General features: G+C 37.4%; 1 protein-coding gene across 2 annotated transcripts in view; it reads right to left on the reverse strand.

Moving 5' to 3' along the window:
* The window catches only part of DDX10 (DEAD-box helicase 10), a 165,346-nt gene that overhangs the window by 134,251 nt on the left and 10,549 nt on the right, over positions 1 to 20,546 (reverse strand). For both annotated transcript variants that reach the window (XM_031606202.2, XM_090133885.1), the window contains exons 7-10: positions 18,931 to 19,057; positions 18,401 to 18,563; positions 16,358 to 16,442; positions 4,212 to 4,313 (exon numbers count right to left, since the gene is read on the reverse strand). In XM_031606202.2, the coding sequence (XP_031462062.2) occupies positions 4,212 to 4,313; positions 16,358 to 16,442; positions 18,401 to 18,563; positions 18,931 to 19,057 (477 nt within the window). The remainder of the gene's footprint in view (positions 1 to 4,211; positions 4,314 to 16,357; positions 16,443 to 18,400; positions 18,564 to 18,930; positions 19,058 to 20,546) is intronic.

Raw genomic sequence — 20,546 nt, forward strand, 5'->3', positions numbered from 1 at the left:
GTGTGAACCAGCTGATAAAACATCCCTTTTAAAGAAAATGAGAAACACATAAACAGTGCTAAACTGCATAATGTCAGTAAGTTGGATACTGAGCCATACAGTCAGCATACACACCATGCAGACACGCAGGGTCTGTGTGCTGTGCAAGTCAATTCCAGCCCTAGTCACTTTGCTCCTATCACCCCTTGTAGGGACTTCTGAGGAAACAGGCAGTGAAGCTTCATTTCAGCAGTATGCAATACATCTAAGAGGAAAGCTGCTGGTTAAACTAAGAAAAAAAAAAAACAACATGAGAAAAATAATGGTCTAAACTTGCAAGACTGTACAGAGCAAGTCAGATATCTTACCAACACTTCTTTCTCTTGCTTTGACTTATTTTAAATTTAAGAACTCCCAAGAACAGCATCTGGGCATTTAGATGGTAATTCATCCAACGCTGAACCCTCCAGAGGGAATGCTCATGTAAGGAAGCCTCTAAGGCAGCCAACACAAAGATCATATTGCTGTTTTGTCAGAAAAGCTTTGCTCGCAGATTTTAATCTTTAATGCACATGTATTAGTAATGTTTAAAAAGTAAACTTAAGAGGGTTTGGTTTCATTTCATTATATAGTTTCAGTCTTTCACTGAGCTTCCAAGCAGCAGGGATTTTTGCTCCATGCTCTCAGTGTGGAAGTTGGCTGCCTGTGGAGCAAGGACGAGCTCCGAGCTGGGCCAGTGAGCGGCTGCACAGAGCTGCCAGCCTCACACAGCACACATTACAGGTGGGGGTACTGACACAAAGGGATATTCATGCAGCACGGATGGCTTCCAGAAGGCAGCAAGTTTTAATGGATTCCCAAGTATTAAAAATACCATTATATAGAATTACTACCCAAGTATTCTCCACCATGAGACACAAAAGCAGAGGTTTTTTCAGTAACTGCATTTTTATCCTAAGACTGAAGCTAGCAATATTTCACACTGGATATCTACAGATCTGCACTTCCTTGGCTAAAATTTTCCAGAGAAACAAATTTAGCAAGGATAACTCTTTAAGAAGCAGCTTTTATCTAGTCAACAAAATTACATGCAACAAAGCAATCTCAAGGTACTATCAAAAATCAGTTCACATCTAAAACTTTAAAGTTATAGACTGATTATAAATATGCCTATAACATTTAATACTTTCAAAGTAGCTTTCTGCCTTATTTGAATACCACTACATTTATTATTGTATATACTACAGTTTCTCTTGCTCTGCTTTAACAATGAAAAAACGTATCATTAAAAGCACTAACTGTAAATTTGCAGCTTGTAGTGATTAGAACAGAATGATTTACTATAACAGGCCCTACAGGGAGCTTGGATATGAAATTCAAAGTCAGAAAAAGAACTTCTAGCCTTTTAAACAGGTATTTAGAAAATGAAAGATTCACCCCATGAATTCTACAAATTATGTGACTTTTAACAGCCCTACATAAACAAAATGAAGAAATATTAACAGCTGTTTGTAGAAAAACATTCACTTAGACTGCTGTAGTGGTTATACAGCTGGTCTTTGTAAGGTGCTATGATGCTTAAAGGAAAAGAATGCAGATGTGAAGACATTTTGCTTACAAATGTTGCCCACATCCACCTTTTTTTTTTTTCCTAATGAACAGCAGTGTCAAAAGAAAACTTCAGCAATTAGACTTCTAGGAGCTGCTTGACTTTGTTTTTACAGTCCTATCAAAAGATATCTAACATTTGAGATTTGTGTATATTCCACATAGAACTGCTAACCACATCTACTCAGAAAAACTGGATTTCACTGGCTGCTCTGCAGTTGGTCTGTTAGACAGAAGTAATGCTTGCAAAAAATGTTCAAAGAAGGGGGACAAAGCTGGTGAGGGGTCTGGAGCACAGGCCTTGTGAGGAGCGGCTGAAGGAGCTGGGATTGTTCAGTCTGGAGAAGAGGAGGCTCAGGGGAGACCTTACTGCTCTCTATAACTACCTGAAGGGAGGCTGTAGCGAGCTGGGGGTCGGCCTCTTCTATCGTGTAACCGGTGATAGGACTAGAGGGAATGGCTTCAAGCTGCGCCAGGGGAGATTCAGGCTGCACATTAGGAAATACTACTTCTCTGAAAGAGGATCTGAAAGGTCAGGCACTGCAATGGGCTGCCCAGGGAGGTGGTGGAGTCACCGACCCTGGAGGTGTTCAAGGAACGTTTGGATTTTGTGTTGAGGGACATGGTTTAGTGAGAACTATTGGTGATGGGTGGATGGTTGGACTGGGTGATCTTGAAGTCTTTTCCAACCTTGGTGATTCTATGATTCTGTGCAAGAATGGTTTGCAAGTACAATCACTGAAATTGAAACAGTACACCTCAAAACTTTAAATCTGCAAAGTGCTACATGTACATGTTTCCACACTGCAGAAATGACAACTTGTGTCCAGGCATCACATGTTTAGAATTATTATATTTAACTTTGACATTAAAAATGACAATAAGCATGGAAAACAATCAGCAAAGTCCTGCTTATAGCTTGCAGCCTTGTGAAGCTGGTTGGTGCACTCAGAAGACTAAGATTCAGTAGAAATTGCAGTATTCTGTGATTATCAGTCCAAGCTTTTGCTTACCACCTCCCTAACAGCTGACCACAAGTCTTCTTCCCCATTTACAAAAACGAATTAAAGTTTGTTAAGTCACTATCATATCAAGTTGCAATTGACTACATTATCCTAGTTTACCTTAACGCACCCTATTATTAAATGTACAATAAAAAAAGCTAAATTAAGAAAGTCTTACTCAATAGATTCTAATGACAAAACCTGAACTGCAGCCACTTGCATTTCTTAATTCAAATAATTTTGTATTGTAAGCTGTAAAAAAACTCATCTAACAGTAAAAGTAGCAGCGATTTCTTACCTTCAATCATTACATTAGAATTCAAAGAATACAGTACAAGTTAATTTTTAGCAAACCCAAAGGTTTAAGTGCTAAAGTAACAATAGCCACTTAAAGTTTCACCCTATCTTGTGTTATTCTCAAAAACAATTATTCCACCAAGATTCTCTGCATACAGCTAATTACGTTTCAGTCTCAGATATTTTCACCTTCAAATCATACCTTTCCAAAAATAGAACAGTTCTAACTGTTCTTATCTACTGGTATGGAAATTATTTCCTACCTCTCATCCATCTTTCTGTTGATTTATTCAATCACATTTTGACATCTGAGGTAACCCCATCTACACAAGTTTTCAAAATGGAGTCCAGCTCACATTGTATTTGCTGGTTTTATTTCACTTCTTTTCCTGCATTTCCTTCTCATTCTGTTTTGCCTTCTGACTTATCAGTGAGCTGACAGCATCAAAAAACAAAGTGCTGCTAAGGAAGAAATCATTTATTTCTTTTTGTGTTTTATTTATTATTTTTACAGTTAAGGCTTTTGTCTTTCCTACAAGTGCATTACATAGCATTTAACAGATATTGGAAATAAGCTGTTTGTTTTGCTTTTTTTTTTCCCCCCCAGCTCTTTCAAAGTTAGTTTTCATTGGTACAGAAAGCACAGAGCAGGTTTTCATTAGTATATTCTCTGAAATATAAGAAATGATCATTTAGTAATGCTTTAAAAAAAAAAAATCTTGTTCATCAGGTAAGTGATTCAGAAAGGCCATTACAAACTGGAGAAATACTCTAGAAGTAAAGAAGCTCCAGCTAAGAGAAATAAGAATGATAAATGGTCTGAAAAACATTACAAGGCAAGATTAAAGAAACTGCAATTATTTAATCTGCAAAAGAAAAGGAGATAGTGTGATAACATTCAGCCACATGAGAAGTAGTTGCAGAGAGTATGAGAATGTCATTTTCCATAAGTTCCTGGCAAAGGATTAAAGAAATATTTCACATACATTTACTGTAAGACTTATCAGACACTTGAGAAAAAAGCCTTAATGACAGGAACTGCTGAGTATAGATGAGATCACTCAGGGAAACGGTGTAGATATTCACTGGCAAATTAGACAGGCATTCAGTGTAAGTAATTTGTATGGCTGATCCTATCTTCAACAAAAGAGGTAGAATAGGTAACCTCTCAAGGTCTTTTCTTCTTCAATAGTATTAAAAGCAAGTCATCTCCCTTGTTTGTCCAATTCCAAGCAAATCAAGCATTTGACTTCATCACTATTGCCATGCTCATAACACACTATACCCGAGGAAAGGCTAACAGATGAGCCCTTAGTCACTTACTTTATTTCATTGACAGGTACTTTCCTCTGCGCCAGCTGTTCTACCATGCCTTTCTCTTCTGAGGGCAGCAGTACTAACAAAGCTTCACCACCTTCTTTGTACCTGATCCAAACAGGAAAAAAAAAATAAAAATGTTTTCAACAACTTATCAGAATTACGTTTGCTTCCTTATTAGTAGCCCAAAGATCAGACCATCATCCTCACTCTGAAAAGGGAAAAGCCAAACCAGTTCAATGAGTTGTCACTATCTCCACGTGGTTTCAAAATTACACCTTGAGTTCTATATGTCTGGGTCTAAGACACGAATTCAGAGCAGAGGATCCTATTCTTTCCTTGATTAGAAATATTTCTGTGGTAATCAAATGACACTTGATCAAATATTACAAGATCCAGCTACTTGCATTCATACTGTACCAATAGGAAAATCTTAACTCTTGGTACCACCAGATTCTCCTTTGCACACCTGCAACTATAAGAATGTAACATCAGACAAGCATTAAGTGCTTTGAACTCAAACAACTACTTCTATTTGGATGTTGAACTAAGACTACTTTTTTAAAAGATCATAGAGGAATTACTGTAATAGAAGCATAGAAACAAACTCGCTTGTGAGCCACAGCCTCTTACAACATAGAACAGCTCTGAGCTGACAGAGGTGCTGGGAGGCAGGTCCCTGTGCAGAAGCAGACGATAAGCCTGCAAATGGCTACGGATATCAGTAGTCCATTTATCTGAAACAAATCACTATTATTTTTCAATTTCTTTTTAGTATCATATTTTACTATCTAAACAGAAGTTTGGTGCCTACTCCGTTCATATTTGTCTTGCTGGTAATTTTTTTTATTCAGCTCAAACATAACTGGTTTGTCTTTTCTGTTTTCTGGATGGAAAGTTAACTTTTTTATCTACCTTTATTCCAAGACTGTCCCCGCACCAACACTTCTCTCTCTTCTACCCCCTCTCCATCCAGTCCCATCTTGCCATTACAATAATCTTTGGTTGCTCTTACTCCAATGCGTTTTCCTGTTTGGTCTCAACTCCAATTGCATTTGGTTTTCTCCATCAAAAAAACCGTAGAATCATAGAATCATCAAGGTTGGAAAAGGCCCCAAGACCATCTATTCCAACCGCACAACTACCACCAATAACTATGAAGATATAATAAAGAATACACCAACTGTCAGCAGAAGAGTGGGAGATGTTACTAGTTTGCTTTGAGTCAGAAAGCACAGAGAACAAGACTGTGACAAGGTAGGTCATATAACTTCCCAAGAAAAATTCCAGTGACAGAAGAAATCATCAGCCCAGTCCTTGTGCACAGAAAAGGGAAAAGAAATGCTGTGTAAGAAATGATGGAGTCAGACAGCTTACTGGAGGCCAAAGAGTGCAAAAAACATCCTAACATAAAGCAAATGACAGTCACACCATTAGCTGAAAAATCATTTCAGATGGAATATATGGAGCCCACATTTCTCTAAAAGTATAAACAGTTGGCAAAAACAGAACTACAAAACTGTTTGAAAACTATAAACACTATCTGTCACAGTATAGTAAGCAATGCAAGCAGCAACAAAATCTGCAGTTAAAACAGTCTGACAGCTTTTATTACAGCTCTGCTTTCATTTGATGAATTTGAAACATCACAACAAGATGTTCTTGGGTGACTTTTATTTCTTTTTTTTTCCTTCAATGCTACTATACACAATGGGTTTGGGAACTGAAGATGATTTAAAAAAAAAAAAATCCTCCCTTTAAAAATTTTTATAAAGATTTTTCAGCATGAAAATTTAACCCCTGCATTCTAGATTTTGGTACGTGACTTGGAAATCAAATTGACACAAGATGAGGGCCTCTGCCACATGCTGACACAGTAAAAATTCATGGGGCTTTGTTCGTTTGTTTTGATTAGTAATAATACCAAGGGATACCAAGAATAACAAAATAAACACCAAGACATTTGGACTTTGTCACCAAAATAATGCTTTTTTGGTGTGAAGGATAAGATAGAGATACTGTATTTTATATATATATTCTTAAATGATTTTAATTTTTTTAATAGACTTAAAAAATTTAATGCAGCATTATGTACTTGCAGTCTTTTCAAAAAAAAAGTTCAAAGCAACAAATACGTTTGGTTTAAGGAAAATTACTGGCTTTACATTTCAACTCTTTGAAAGGGTAGATAACAGCAGGACAAGGGGAAACGGTTTTAAGTTGAAGGCGGGAAGATTTAGGTTGGATGCCAGGAGGAAGTTCTTTACAGAGAGTGGTGAGGTGCTGGAACAGGCTGCCCAGAGGCTGTGGATGCCCCATCCCTGGAGGTGTTCAAGGCCAGGTTGGATGGGGCCCTGGGCAGCTTGATTAACAGTGGAGGTTGGTGGCCCTGTTGTGGTGGCAAGGCTGGAGATTCACGATCCTTGAGGTCCCTTCCAACCCAGGCCATTCTGTGATTCACCAATACCATAGCTAACCATTCCACAATTCCAAGGCAGCTAATTATTCATTGCAAAGAACTTCAGGCACCATTAAAAATGTGAGAAAAATAGTTGCTTTTATTTACCCAAAGCTTGTATTAGACAGAAAGACAGCAATGATATCCCTACCAATAATAGTATCATCAATTCAGAATACAGAGCAATATACACCCCTTTGCTAGTTCCATCAAAATAGATGCTATGAGAGGAAAGGATTCACAAAAGATCTATGAGAATGACCTGACATCTGGAAAGAATGCCCGTCTAATCTCTTGATAAACAAGGAACACTTCCATCAAGGCAACAAGAAGTCTCAATGTTACCATATGCACACACCTAGGTAGGACAGTCTTTGTAGAATACTTAAAATACAGTGAATGGAAAAAAGTGGTTTGTACAGTTCCTTGTTTCCAGCGTTTCTCACCTTTGAGTGCCAACCTAGCATTCTTATATTTCTGCTTAAATATATTTCTTATTTTCAACATGCAACACACTATGCAATACCAGTGCCATATAAATCATGTAAGAAATGCCCAACACAGGCCAATGAAAGCAAATACCCTCTCTGAAAGCCACCAACCCAAACAGACCAGGAAATACTGTTCTATCTCAATTTTTCTTTTGTACCTTTTCTTCAGTACCCCCGAGGTCATTCTCAAAACATCAAGCAGGATCACATGAACCTTCAAGCTGACCCTTGAATGGTGTGAATTAAGGACCTGGTGTTGTTAGTGCTAAAAATTTTATATGCTGAGACAGTTATCCTTTCAGGAAGCACAAGACCAGGAGATGTAATTCTTAAGGCACATTTACATAATGCAGAAAAAGAAAACACACATTTAATCTGAATCTGTGGACAATGGTAATTTCAATGTTTAACACTAAGTTCCGTATAGCCTTTATATAGAGAAAATTATTTCTTTACTTTGCTGTAGTACCATCACATGAAAAGAGGCTACGAACAGAGGTTTGCAAACCTATACTGTTTCATCTTTCCACAACTACTGAGAAAAAGAACCAAAAAAAGGAAAAATTAAAATATTTTCAAAAGATGACTTCAAAGATTTAGAGGGACTTAACGACTTCCAGTAACTACCAGTGCAATGTAATCATTTTCCTAACCTGTTTTGGGAATATCCACTCTCAAATGCCAATATTTCAAATATACTTAAGGAATAGTCTTTGCCCATTTATATTAGGAATGCAATTTAATTAATTAAAACAGATGGTTTAATATTAATGCTGATTTTTAGAGTCAAACATGAAAATGGAATAATTACAGAATTGAGTAAGGTGAAAAACGAATGATCTTAAGTACAATCTAGAAAGGTTTGTATCAGTTTTTTTTCACATAGGTGTTGAGTTCCAAAAAAAAAAAAATGCAGGCCTACAAAAAGAAGTCTTCCTTGGGCAGAGCTTTATCTTGTTTCTGGAAAAGAACAACTTGTTAATTTACTAATGAGAAAATTGTGATCCTAAAGATAATCGCCAAATGAGAGGAAGCGTGGGAAGGCTATCTTTGAGATACAGATGACAAAGCAGCAAAGAGCTGGCCTCAGCTACAGCAACTCTTCAGCACAAGAATTACTTCTACAGAGTAGAACATAACTAGAATTTATCCCCATCCTGCTGACTGCAGTCTTCAGGCTGTCACCAAAACCAAATATCTGTCTTAAAAGAGGAATTCATTTGATGATTTATTATTTGCTAAGTACACCCCTAAATTGTACTGGAAAAAATTAAGTTTACCCCAAAGTAAACCAGCTTTCCCAGCTGTTTACTAATTGACAATATTAGTCATCATATTTTCAAGTGATCAACCAAACAATTCAGGGATTAATCTTTGCACTGTGATTTTAACATCCCTTACTAAACCACACACTATTCATTCAAATTCTATAGAAAATTGCATCTCTCTTGCAAAAAAAAACTTTGAAAAAAATATTCACATACTTCCAGTTCATCTCTCTATTTATTCATCAGAGCCTGCTGACTGTGAATACTTATTAAAAGACAAGTAACTTCTTTGCAACTCCATCTTGACTTAAAAGCATGGAGGCAGTGACAAATCATCACCAGCACTATAAAGCAAAGGGTAGGAGTGATATATTTACACTGAATGCAGGTTAGAAGACAGTTTAAGACCAGCAACAACTGATTGCCAATTTGCCCTCCACAAAAAGTGTTTTTCCTCATTCTCTTGTCAACGAGTGGTTGCCATGCTATTGCTTCCTTCATAGTTAATGCTAACTGATAGTTCAAAACGATCTTCAGCAAAAGTTTAAGGTAGTTTATCCACCATGACACAATCTTTCCTCTTGATTTTATTTACTTATGCTATGAAACTGTATTTCTTCCACAATTCTGTTTCTTTGCAAGGAAAATGGTGCTCTTGGTTATTTTTAACTATTTCTCTCTACTTACAATTAGCCAATATTGCACAGTCCTAAATAATGGATCTTATTTCCTTCTCAACCAACCTTCAGATGAAGGCACAACTACATGCCTGCAAGGAGGTAAAGTCTCATAAAATTTTTGAAGAGAAAGAAAACCAGAAAAACAAGTTTAGCAATTAAAACTTTGCTGCATATTATCTCATAAGGACCCAAGTGAAGCATAACTACAGTTTTACAATAGCAATATATGATCCATACCTAATAAACTAAATTATTGCATACAAAGTGGCTTTCAGTAACATTCTCATTGTACCACTTTGCCATCTCAGGGAGGAAACTAATGTGTAAGGTTTGAAATCCAAAGAAGTTTGTAAATAGGTTCTGAGCTTCTGGTTAGGTCCTCAGGAAAAAGCTTAACATTTGAATCAAATTAACAGACTGCAATTCTAAATTTGAGTGATTTCAGAAAGATTCTCTAGCTGGGCTTCATAACCAGGCAGTATCTTATTAGTATTTATACAGGACTTAACTGCCTGGTATTCATTTGACGACTGAAATCTAAATCTGCAAAGACATTAAGTAAACTTATGAGTTTAATCTTACTTATTAAATAATTTAGCTCTGAGAATATTTATTTTTTTTTCAAACTCAAACAAAACCCAAGAACAGTAACAGTAAAATTCATGGCAGCGAGGAGACCAGCACCCTTACAGATCTGGAGAAAATCACCATGCCTATTCCTAATCTGCATTTTCAGTAGGTTAGCTAAAAACCTAACATTCATACTTCAAATAATAAAGAGTACAAAAAACTGAAATGAGTCAAGTTATATTATTTCTACCACATAATTTGTTCTTAAATTATTCCGAGTTCCTTGATAAAATAGCAGCAGCAGTGAAGGGAAAAGCATTTCACTGACATACATGTTCATCTGCATTGCACTCTTTTTATGTAAAGCAACAATATAAGACATGTACCATAAAAATGCAAAAAATGTCAAAACAGAGTTTTATTCTGAGGAGGCCTATTTCAACCTGACATTCATACGAATAAAACTGCTAACCCACATGCTACTCTTCAACAAAGAGGAACTAATATCCATATTTATCCCCTAAGGCCTTCCACAGAAACACAGTAATTCATAGTTTTGTTTTAAAATTCAACTATTCAATCTGATTATATAAGCTGCCATTTTAAAACATTTCTTCAACAAAATTACAGCTTTAGGTCTCTCATATTGGGCTCAATGCAGGTAAAACTTGTTATGCTACCTTCCGGGCCTTCTCACACAAAGAGGATTGGTGAAATCTTTAAGCTTCAGAACAAAAAAAACTTTATTCTCCAAACCCAAGAGCAAGAAGAGTTTTATCTACTGTTCATCATATCTTCTATACAATGAATTTCTTCCCTATTGTGGTAATGATATTCAATTTTTTTCAAGAGAGAAAAGAGCACTGTAAACAAATACACCAATATCAGAATTTCTGTCTTATCTACATGATCAAGAGTCTCTTTTCAGAATTTTGGTATTTTTCTTTAAAAAGAGCATTAATGAGAGAACTCTGAGTACTTCTAAAACTGGGCTCTGCCACCTACAGGGTCTTACCAACACAACCCAACAGGAAAAATCACAACTGACCAGGAAGTCTGCCTGCTCCATACAGCTGAGTAAACACAGTAGTGTAGTACTGTTTTCTGAGTAAACAGTAGATTAGACTGTGTCCCCCAATGGTTTCTGGCTTCAGAGAGAAGAGCTCTTTTCCTTGGGTTGCAAAAAAATCCACACACAACAACAAAAAGTGTACAGGTTTCCCTCTTTCTCCTTGCTTTAGCTCACTTCTAATGCTTTGATTTCTCTGTTGCATAGGCTTGAGCCCACCATCCTACAAAAAACTGCTGGTAAATATAGCTCTGAAGTTAGAGATTGCCTAGGGATTTGTTCATCTGTTGTTCATCTGTTTGGTTTTTTGTTTTTTTTTTTCTCTGATCATTTCATATCCTTTTCCTTCTCTTGTTTGGACAGTAACCTATTTATATGTAGGTCACTCTGAAAGGTATGCCTCCTGTTTATTTCCATGGAAACTACAACAGGTACAAAGAGAACAATAACACAGCTAATTCTCAGCTACAAAACGCTATTTTTCAACACAGTCACCATCATCAGCTGTGCATTTTCACCGGTGATAAGTAAGAGCCTGCATGCTGCACTCATCAAAATCTGCACCAGCAGAGGTGACCTCACTGCCACTGTCACCACCGCTGAAATACACCACCTGCTGCCACGCTGTGCTCACAACCTCTGTTCAGTCTCCATAAACACTAAGCAAGCATTGATGAATGTCAATGGGTACCATTTTTCACACACAGAGTAATTCAATTCCACGCCTTTGCTTCATAAGCACTTCCATATCAGACACTATTTTGTCAGTCTGTCCCTCTGCCACAGCAACAAAACGCAATGGAATGTAGTTGGGAAGGTTCAACCTCTACTGCCATACCACCAGCATCCACTTCAGATGTCATTAGCCAATACAGTAAAGTTGGAGGCATCACTTTCAGAGCAGCCCTCGTATCTAGCAACAAGTTCTGAGAACATGCAGCTAGGTTTTATTTGTGTCACAGAGTCATATTCCCCTCCATTTAGCCATACTGGGTAGCTGTCACTCTTTTCAAGACAGTCAGAAAAAAACAACAGACAAGAAAAGGCAGTAGCTCACCAGCTGTACTCTGCTGGTGTTATCATAAATTGAATAGCAGGGTTTGGGTTGGAAGGGACTTTTAAGATCATCTAGTTTCAAAACCCCTCCTTCTATATATAGGGACACCTCCCTGTAGACCAGCTTGCTCACAGCTCCCATCCAGCCCAGCCTTGAATGCTTCCAGGGAGGGAGCATCCACAACCTCACTGGACAACCTGTTCCAGTGTCTCACCATCCTCACAGTAAAGCATCTCATCCTAATATCTAGTCTAAATCTACCCTCTACCAGTTTAAAACCATTTCCCCTTGTCATGTCACTACCCACCCTTACAAAAAGGCCCTCCCCAACTATCCTGTAGGCCCAATTCAGGTACTGGAAGGCCACCACAAGGTCTCCTCACAGCCTGCTCTTCTCCAGGATGAAGAGCCCCAGCTCTCTCAGCCTGTCCCCATAAAGGAGATGCTCCAGCCCTCTGATCATCTTCATGGCCCTCTTCTGGACCCACTCCAACAGCTCCATGTCCTACTTGTGCTGGGGGCTCCAGAACTGGACACAATACTCCAGATGGGATCTCACAAGAGCAGAGGGGCAGAATCACCTCCCTCAATCTGCTGGTCACACTTCTCTAGATGCAACCCAGGACACAGTTGGCCTTCAGGGCTGCAAGCTCACACTGACGGCTCATGTTGAGTATTTCATTAACTGACATCCCCAAATTCTTCTCCTCAGGGCTGCTCTCAAGCCATTCTCCATCCAACCTGTATCTGTGCTTGGGATTGTCTTGACTCAGGAGCAGGACCTTGCCCTTGGCCTTGTTGAACATGAGGCATGCATTCTTGAGTATACACATAGCCTGAGAGATGCTACTGCTCTAAGTCATCGCTCATACTTGGCTTTGATCATAATAGCAGTTAGCACACAGCAGTAAGTAATAGAGCATCTCACTTTGGGAAGTGAGACTTTTTACTTTCCAATTTTCAAAATATTGTTTACCAAAAGTCAAACAGCATATGTATGGCTAGACAAAATATGTGTGCCCGTATGCATCCACATATTACACTTAACAAGAACAAAAAAAAACATAACAACCCACAGTGACTTTCCCAAATCAGTTTAAGCACCTAGCAAACCTACCCCCTTACCTGAATTAAATATCACAACTATGAGAAATCAGAGCCTGGGTCAGACTCGTATAAAGCTCTGGATATAGCAGAGATAACAAATGTAGAGCCAAGATTTATTCTGTTTTACATCCCAGCACTCAAGTCATTATAAAAAAGACTCCCAGCAGAGGGAATCATTAAACTCAAGAAACAGATTCTATAGTCTGCTCTGAAGGAAAGAAACAGAGGGGAGAATGCAATACTAGGAAAGAAGGTAATTAATTATTGAGACATGCCAGGATGAGTACAGCCAAAATACAAGATATTTACACATGAATGGAAAGATAGAATAAACATTTCAACATCTTTTCAACCCGCCAGTGTCATGACTGGAAGAAAAGCTTCCCTGTATATCCTACTTTCATGCTATGCGACTTACATACAGTTATATTTAAAAAAACAATTTGGGGGAAAAAAAATGGTTATCAGTGTGCTTCATATACTATTATCTTCTGCTGTCCCCTAGTGGCACTGCAACTTGTTTCACAAAAGGGATCAAAGAATATTTTTAACTCTGGGCTTCACAGACTACAGGGAAGCCAGCCATCAATTGCAGTGAGGAATCAGAACAGAATTTTGCAGATAATTGCTACAAATATCTCTTATTTATTAAGAATTTTTGAAACTAAAACCCACAGGAAAATACTTTGATGTGATATTTTAAATAATAGACTTCACTGAGACTGTATCAAGCCAAAAATATTTTGGGGCATGGCTGCAATATTGTCAGCCATTAAAAAACTCTAACTGAACTAGTTAAGACTTTACAAAAATACTTTAAGATGCAGCTGGAAGAAATAGCTTCAATTATTCCAATAGCAGCATACTCTTCAAGTTAAATCAAAATCTAAATATGCCAATTCTACTATGAAGTAAAAGCATTACTGGCCAACATTCAGATTTTCTTGATCTTACTGCACCATAAATCAAAAAAACTGAAGCCACAATTTATGCTCTTCGTTAGAATGCAATGCAAGTGAAATGCTACCTACAGAACGTGGTGGTCTTTTCCATTAAAAAAAAAAAATCAATCTTTATCTTTCATTTTAGATATTGCTTAGTAATTTTGCCAAAAAACAGATGGGGGAACACATCCACAACTGTTAGTCAAACATTTTTCAACCCCCTTCCAAAAAAAATTTTTTCTTGACTTTCATATTTACTTTTGTATCATAAAATAATTTGATTTCAGAAGTAAACAGTATTTGGCACCCCCATTTTAATTACAGCTTCACACAGTCTCCTAATTAGCTGAGATATTTAATTAAGCTTTCATTCCATGCAATTATACACTCTTGTAACCCATGAAAATTTGTAATTAAATCTAACTTTATTAATGAGGACAACTAAACTACAGTTCACTTTTATCACATTTCTAGAAGAAAAAAAAACAACCAAGAGCTTCTCTCATCCTAACTGCAGCTACTGAAAACAAGTGAAGTTTCCTACTTAGTATTCAGAGTTTACCAAGAAACACATTCTCAACTACCCATGTCCAAAATTGCTCTATTTACTTAGTACACAGTATTTACCTAAAGCTAGTAGACATCACCCATCCTCAGTAGTTTATTTCAGATTCATCCAGTGATCTTTACATCATGTTTCCAGAAATGCTTTACTTCAAGGAAAGAGAACCTAACGTTTGTCCAAAATGAAAGCCCAGCGTAGGGCAGAACCTTATCTGATCTTTGCACAAGATTATAAGACAGAAAATACCTGTAAAACTTTACCTACAGAAGGAATTTGCTTTCAGTATTAAAGTCAGTTCTGCCAGTTCAAATCACAGAATGGCCTGGGTTGAAAAGTACCACAATGATCATCTAGTTTCCACTCCCCTGCCACAGGCAGGGTTGCTAACCACTAGACCAGGCTGCCCAGAGCCAAATAATTTGCCCAGATGTACACACAATTTAGGTAAGGTCTGGCTACCCTTAGAGCTGCAAGAATAAGGATCCAGTCAGTGGGACTTCACTGAAAGCTTTGAGAAAAAATGGGTGGTCATTAGTCTTTACATAGTAGTTTCTGCCTTCTACAACTACTGATAATGATTCTTGGCACTTAAAAAGAATGGGAAAAGGCGTAAGGGCTGTCACTTTGGGGTTGTGCTAAAGCATGGATGTAGCCCAAAAACATCTCAACAAGCCTTTTTATGATCTTCCAATTAAACAGTGCCAAATGCATTGCTTTCCTTTCCACTCTGACATTATACCACAGACAGAATTACAAGCTTTAATAGGAAGCCACACAGAATATAAACAAAACAAACAAAAAATACCAGTTCACAGACCTCTAAGTCTATGGCTTTTTTCCCTAAGTTGGGACCCATGGAATTAGCTATATTTTTAATCTAATTGCACCTAACATTCACTGATTCTGCTCATAAATAACATGTTTCCAAGAGCATTTAAAAATTCATTGGTCCCTTCTACAACAAAAAGTAGATAGGAAAATACAGTGCACAGGAAAGAGTAGTGTAGAAAAAATACCAAGCAGATTAAAAAGTTTTGGTTAAAAATTCCAGATTCTGGAATTTTCTGGAAGTACAAAATTTAATGCAATCCGATCCAGAAACACAGATTTGGTAGTGCTGGCTACTAAATCCTACTCTAGGAAACAGTTCTGTCACTATATTTGACTTCCACTTGCATTGCAACACAGATGATAAAAGCCTACTACAAACAAGTTCAATTATGTAAAGACATAATGCCAGGTCTTGCATGTCATCCTTCAGATAATTGAGTAAAGTTTTTCATCTACCAAATTATGCAGCAATAACTTCAGTTTCTTTTAAAAACCCATTTCAGAGACCAAGGACGAGGTTCTCATAGGCATTTTTAGGTAACTCCCTTCCTTCAGAAGGACTTAGCCACAAATATTTTAACTAAGGCTAGCCCTATGAATAGAATTCTAGCAGTGACTTAGAAAATTAAAAATTTAACCAGTAGATAACACTGTCCAATTCCTTCCTCCTCAAATCAAAATAAGAAAAAAATACTTCCATTCTTTTGAAGAGTCTGCAGTGACAAAAAGGAAAAGGACACAAACTTTTAAGTTGTATTTATCTATACACTGCACTGGCAAAAGAAGCATTTCCACTCACAAATGTGCTCAGCTCAGCCAGTGAGGTAAACTTGCCAAGTACAAAAGAAGACTTTTACTTCCTCACTCTTAATCTTCCCTTATCAGATTAAACAACTAGACATGGTCTTTCTTTCTGCTGTAAGGAGTCTTTCACTATCAAAAGGTTAAGTTAGACCATTATTTCTAGATAATCAAAAGCATCTTTTGGTTCCTTTCTTTTCTTTCCAATTTTTGTCCTGATTTTTTCAAGCAAGTGTGCAGCCAGCCAATTATCTGTCCTAATAGCTATCTAATTTTAAACATTAAAATATTAATGAGAAGTGAATATAAACCTGGCTGTTCTTCCCACTCGATGGATGTATGTGTTTGCATCTTCTGGACAATCAAACTGAATGACCCAGTTCACTGCTGGAAAATCTGCAAAGAAAGAAAGATGCCAAAATTTAAGCTCACTTGACTCAAAACCCTCCTAATCAAGGGCAACATAATATTTTGGAGCATTAATTTCTGTAGGAACCATCATTTAAACCAATTTATAGACACTGAGTGCAACCTCTGAAATAAAAATAAAATTAATTGCATGTATTAGCATATCATAAACAGTCATCCTCTTCATCAAAGAAAGCTAAAATTAATGGTGTCTTCATTTTCCAAATTATGACAGCGCACTGAATGGAACATAATTTCACACTTGACAAGAGCAGACAAGCTTTGTGTCACATAGATGATAAAACATCACATTAATAAATAAGATCCAACCCACTTTTCACCTACACTCTTTGGGGTTGAAGTTAGCAGTGGTGACACAGCACTACTTCAGCCATCCACACACAGAAACATCACACGCTCTCAGCAAAACTGAGAGGGTGACCAAGTCTGTCAAAGGAGTCACCTCTCTATGTGAATTATAGTATTTATGAGCACCTTCCAACTGCTGTACTTCATCCAGAAGCAGCATGCTTTGCATTGCAGTAATAATTAGTATTACTCCCTGACCAAGTCTGCAGTTATGCCATAGGACAGTTATACATACTCTCAAAACCTAACCAACCATACCCACACGAGCTCCTCACTAGTGAGATGTCAGCAGTGCAGAAGGTATGATAAGCCATTTGCAGTTCTGTTTTCTATTTTCTGAGTACCTTCCACTCGTAACATTACTGACAAAATCTTGGATTTTGGACAATGAGTTTCCTATTTGAAAGAAGAAATAGTAAACTCCTAAAAAGGTTCTCATGTCATAACGTAAAATCAGCCAAGAACAAAAAAATAATGTCCAAATATCTATAAAATATATAAAGAAAGAAATCATAATTAAGCAAGTAATGATGAAAGAAAAGAAACTCAAGCTAAAACAGGCCTGTAAAATATTCCTGCCCATCATCTATTATTCTGCCTATTTAAGAATACAACACTATACTGCTACCCACAGAATCACAATGTTGGAAAGGACCTACAAGATCACCTAGTCCAACCTTCCTCCCATTACCATTGCTACCACAAGCACTAAACCATGTCTCGTAGCTCCTCATCCAGACACCTCTTGAACACTGCCAGGGACGGCGACTCCACCACCTCCCTGGGCAGCCATTGCAGTGCCTGACTACTCTCTGAGAGAAAAAATTTCTCCTTATGTCTAACCTAAACCTCCTCTGGTACAACTTGCAGCCATTTCCTCGGGTCCTGCTCATTGCCTGGGAGGAGAGGCCAAACCCCTCTTCACCACAACATCCCTTCAGGAAGTTGCAGAGTGCAATGAGGTCTCCCCTGAGCCTCCTCTTCTCCAGACTAAACAATCCCAGCTCCCTCAGACGCTCCTCATAAGACTTCTGCTCCAGACCCCTCACCAGTATTTCTTTAAGTTTCCTTCTCCACATACTGGTAGGTTAGTAATTTTCCATATCCTATGGAATAACCCATGGGATGCAAGCATATCAGAGAGATTTAAAGCTGCTGAAATCTTCCTTAAGGCATGCAATAAGCCAATACATCACAATTTCTATCTTCCCTCATTCTGGATATTCGTCACACAACAATCTGGAAAAACCAGATTGCCTTCCGGCTGGGAAAACTACATTGTCCACAGACTGGAGGGGAAAAAAAAAAATAGCTTCCACTGACTATTTTATTAATAAACATCATAATAAGACTACTGACAGTTTAGGTCTTTCTGGGACAAAAACTAAGAGCAAACGAAGCTGGCATCTCCAGCAAAAAAACAGCAGAACTCTTTAAGAAGCAAATGTTTTGGCTCACAGGCAAACTACAGGCTCATTTCTTACAAATCAGGTGGTCAAAGCATGCTGTCACTGACAGAGTTTTAATGTCATTATTCACAAAGTTATGATTTTATGCCTACTTCTGTGGGTACATACCCAGGCCACGTGCTGCAATATCTGTAGCAAAAAGTACTGCCGCCTTCTTCCGAACAAAACACGTGTAGACTTCCATCCTCTTCATCTGTTGCTGTTTGCCATGCAGTGCCAGTACAGGAAGACCAGGCTGGAGCTTACAAAACACTCTGAATAGATACTGGACCTATACAACAAATTAGGGGAAAAAAAAAAACAGATTTAACATCACACAGTAAAAACAATATCCAGTACATCACAATAGACTACATCACCATCCTTGGAGTTGTTCAAGAGAAAATTAGATGTTGTACTGAGGGACATGGTTCAGTGGAGAAATGGTGATGGTGGGTGGTTGGCTGGACTAGATGATCGCAGAGGTCTTTTCCAACTTTGATGATTTTATGATTCTTTCCCATATTATTTCACAGTTAGAGTTTCTTATATTAAATACCTTTAAAATCTTTGAAAGAAAGCAGCTGCAAACTATTCAACTCTGTAACCCAGAATGCTAAAAAGAAAATGAAAAATACAATGAAATAAAATAGTCATACCTCTTTACAGCTTGCAAAAAACACAATGCTCTTCTTTTTCAAGTGACTTCTCAGGAAAGAGTATAACACATTTATTTTGTGTTGAAGCTCACAAACGATATAGTTCTGATCCAAAGTTGCTGGGGTACTTAAAAAAAAATATTAGAAGAAAAAAATTAGGTACCACAGTAATCATAACATTACAGCAAAGAAAAAAAAGAGAGGAAAATACAGGTACATATCATCTACAGAGCTGCCTGTCTTTTTCTTCACTTTTGAATCAAGTGTCTGACAAGTACCCACAAAAAGGAAAAAAAAAAGTCAGGCTGGAAAGTTGTCTTGCTTTGAGAAACAAGTCTCTGGCAGACCAACTAGAAAGCTACTATCAAAAGAATCAACTCCTGAGAAAATGTCAGGGGAGAGAAGAAGGACAGGAGGCAACTTTTGGCATTACTTCTAAATTCATCTACTTGCAGCACAACCAACTCTTCCCATCTCTAAGCAGCGACATTCAAATTGCCTTGACTTAAAATGCAATTTTGCCTATTAGTGCTATTAAAGCATCATTTGTGCTTCAGGCAATGTCAAAGCACAGTCTAAACTTGCAGACAAAAAAAAAGCATTGATGTATTTTTACTGATTACACCCTGACATGTAAAGTGCCTTTGTAAAGCACCGAACAATTATCTTAAGTCACCTTGCACTTACTTGCAAAATAACTTTTTTTTAAAAAGGCCTCTTTGCCCTAGAAATACATCCAAATGCTCATCTCACAGTCCCTCTGCTTCTCCCTGGACAGACCAAGGGTATTTAAATTTAGTTTATTGTATTGAAGGTGCCACTTAGAAGAATGAAATTACAAGATGCTGCTCCAGTTTTTATTCCACTATTTAATTTGAATTACATCACAGTATTTCTTTTATTATTTTATTTTATTATTTTTGCCCTGTAGATCTTTCAGAGGAAACCGTCCCTATAACACAACAATATACTGTGTACTAAAGTCATAAACTCTAAAACAAATGAAAGTTTCCTTTTTTTGATTCAGTTTATTATCTAACTGTATTTCCCCCAGTATTACAAAACCTCAAATTAGTTAGACTTCACAAAAAACACCATTTGTGAAATAGACAACCCTCAAACTGAAGACTCCATGCTAAGCTCTACAACCTCTTCTGACACAAGGAGAGTAACTACATTTTTTTCCAGCAATCGTGTTTATTTAATATACTGACTGGAAGGAAAAGAAAATACTATCAAAGGCATCAGCAGAGCAATAAAGAGAATCTAGACAGGTAGTTCATTAAAACACTGCCTCAGGTTTCAACTTCTTCCTACTGTTCATTTTGGCAATGATTTCTCATTTGTTCTGGGGTAAGCCATTTTTATCAGTGTGCTCCACCTTTCTCCACCTTCATTTTATGTACAGAAACATTTACATACTCCTTAAGACAGGTGTAAAAAAGTCATACATGTTCATAAGCATTTTGGCACCGAGAGAATAAGATTTTGCTTTTCTGTGGTCTTTAAGTAGCATTCTGCACTTTTTTCCCCTTTTCAAAATCTGAGAAAAAAAGAACATGTACTTTTTTTCAGCAAGAGCCAAATTGCACAGCATGCCAATTTTATTTTGGGTG

The sequence above is a fragment of the Phasianus colchicus genome, chromosome 1, assembly GCF_987193195.1.
Source record: "Phasianus colchicus chromosome 1, bPhaCol1.hap1.1, whole genome shotgun sequence".
Classification (NCBI taxonomy): Eukaryota; Metazoa; Chordata; class Aves; order Galliformes; family Phasianidae; genus Phasianus; species Phasianus colchicus.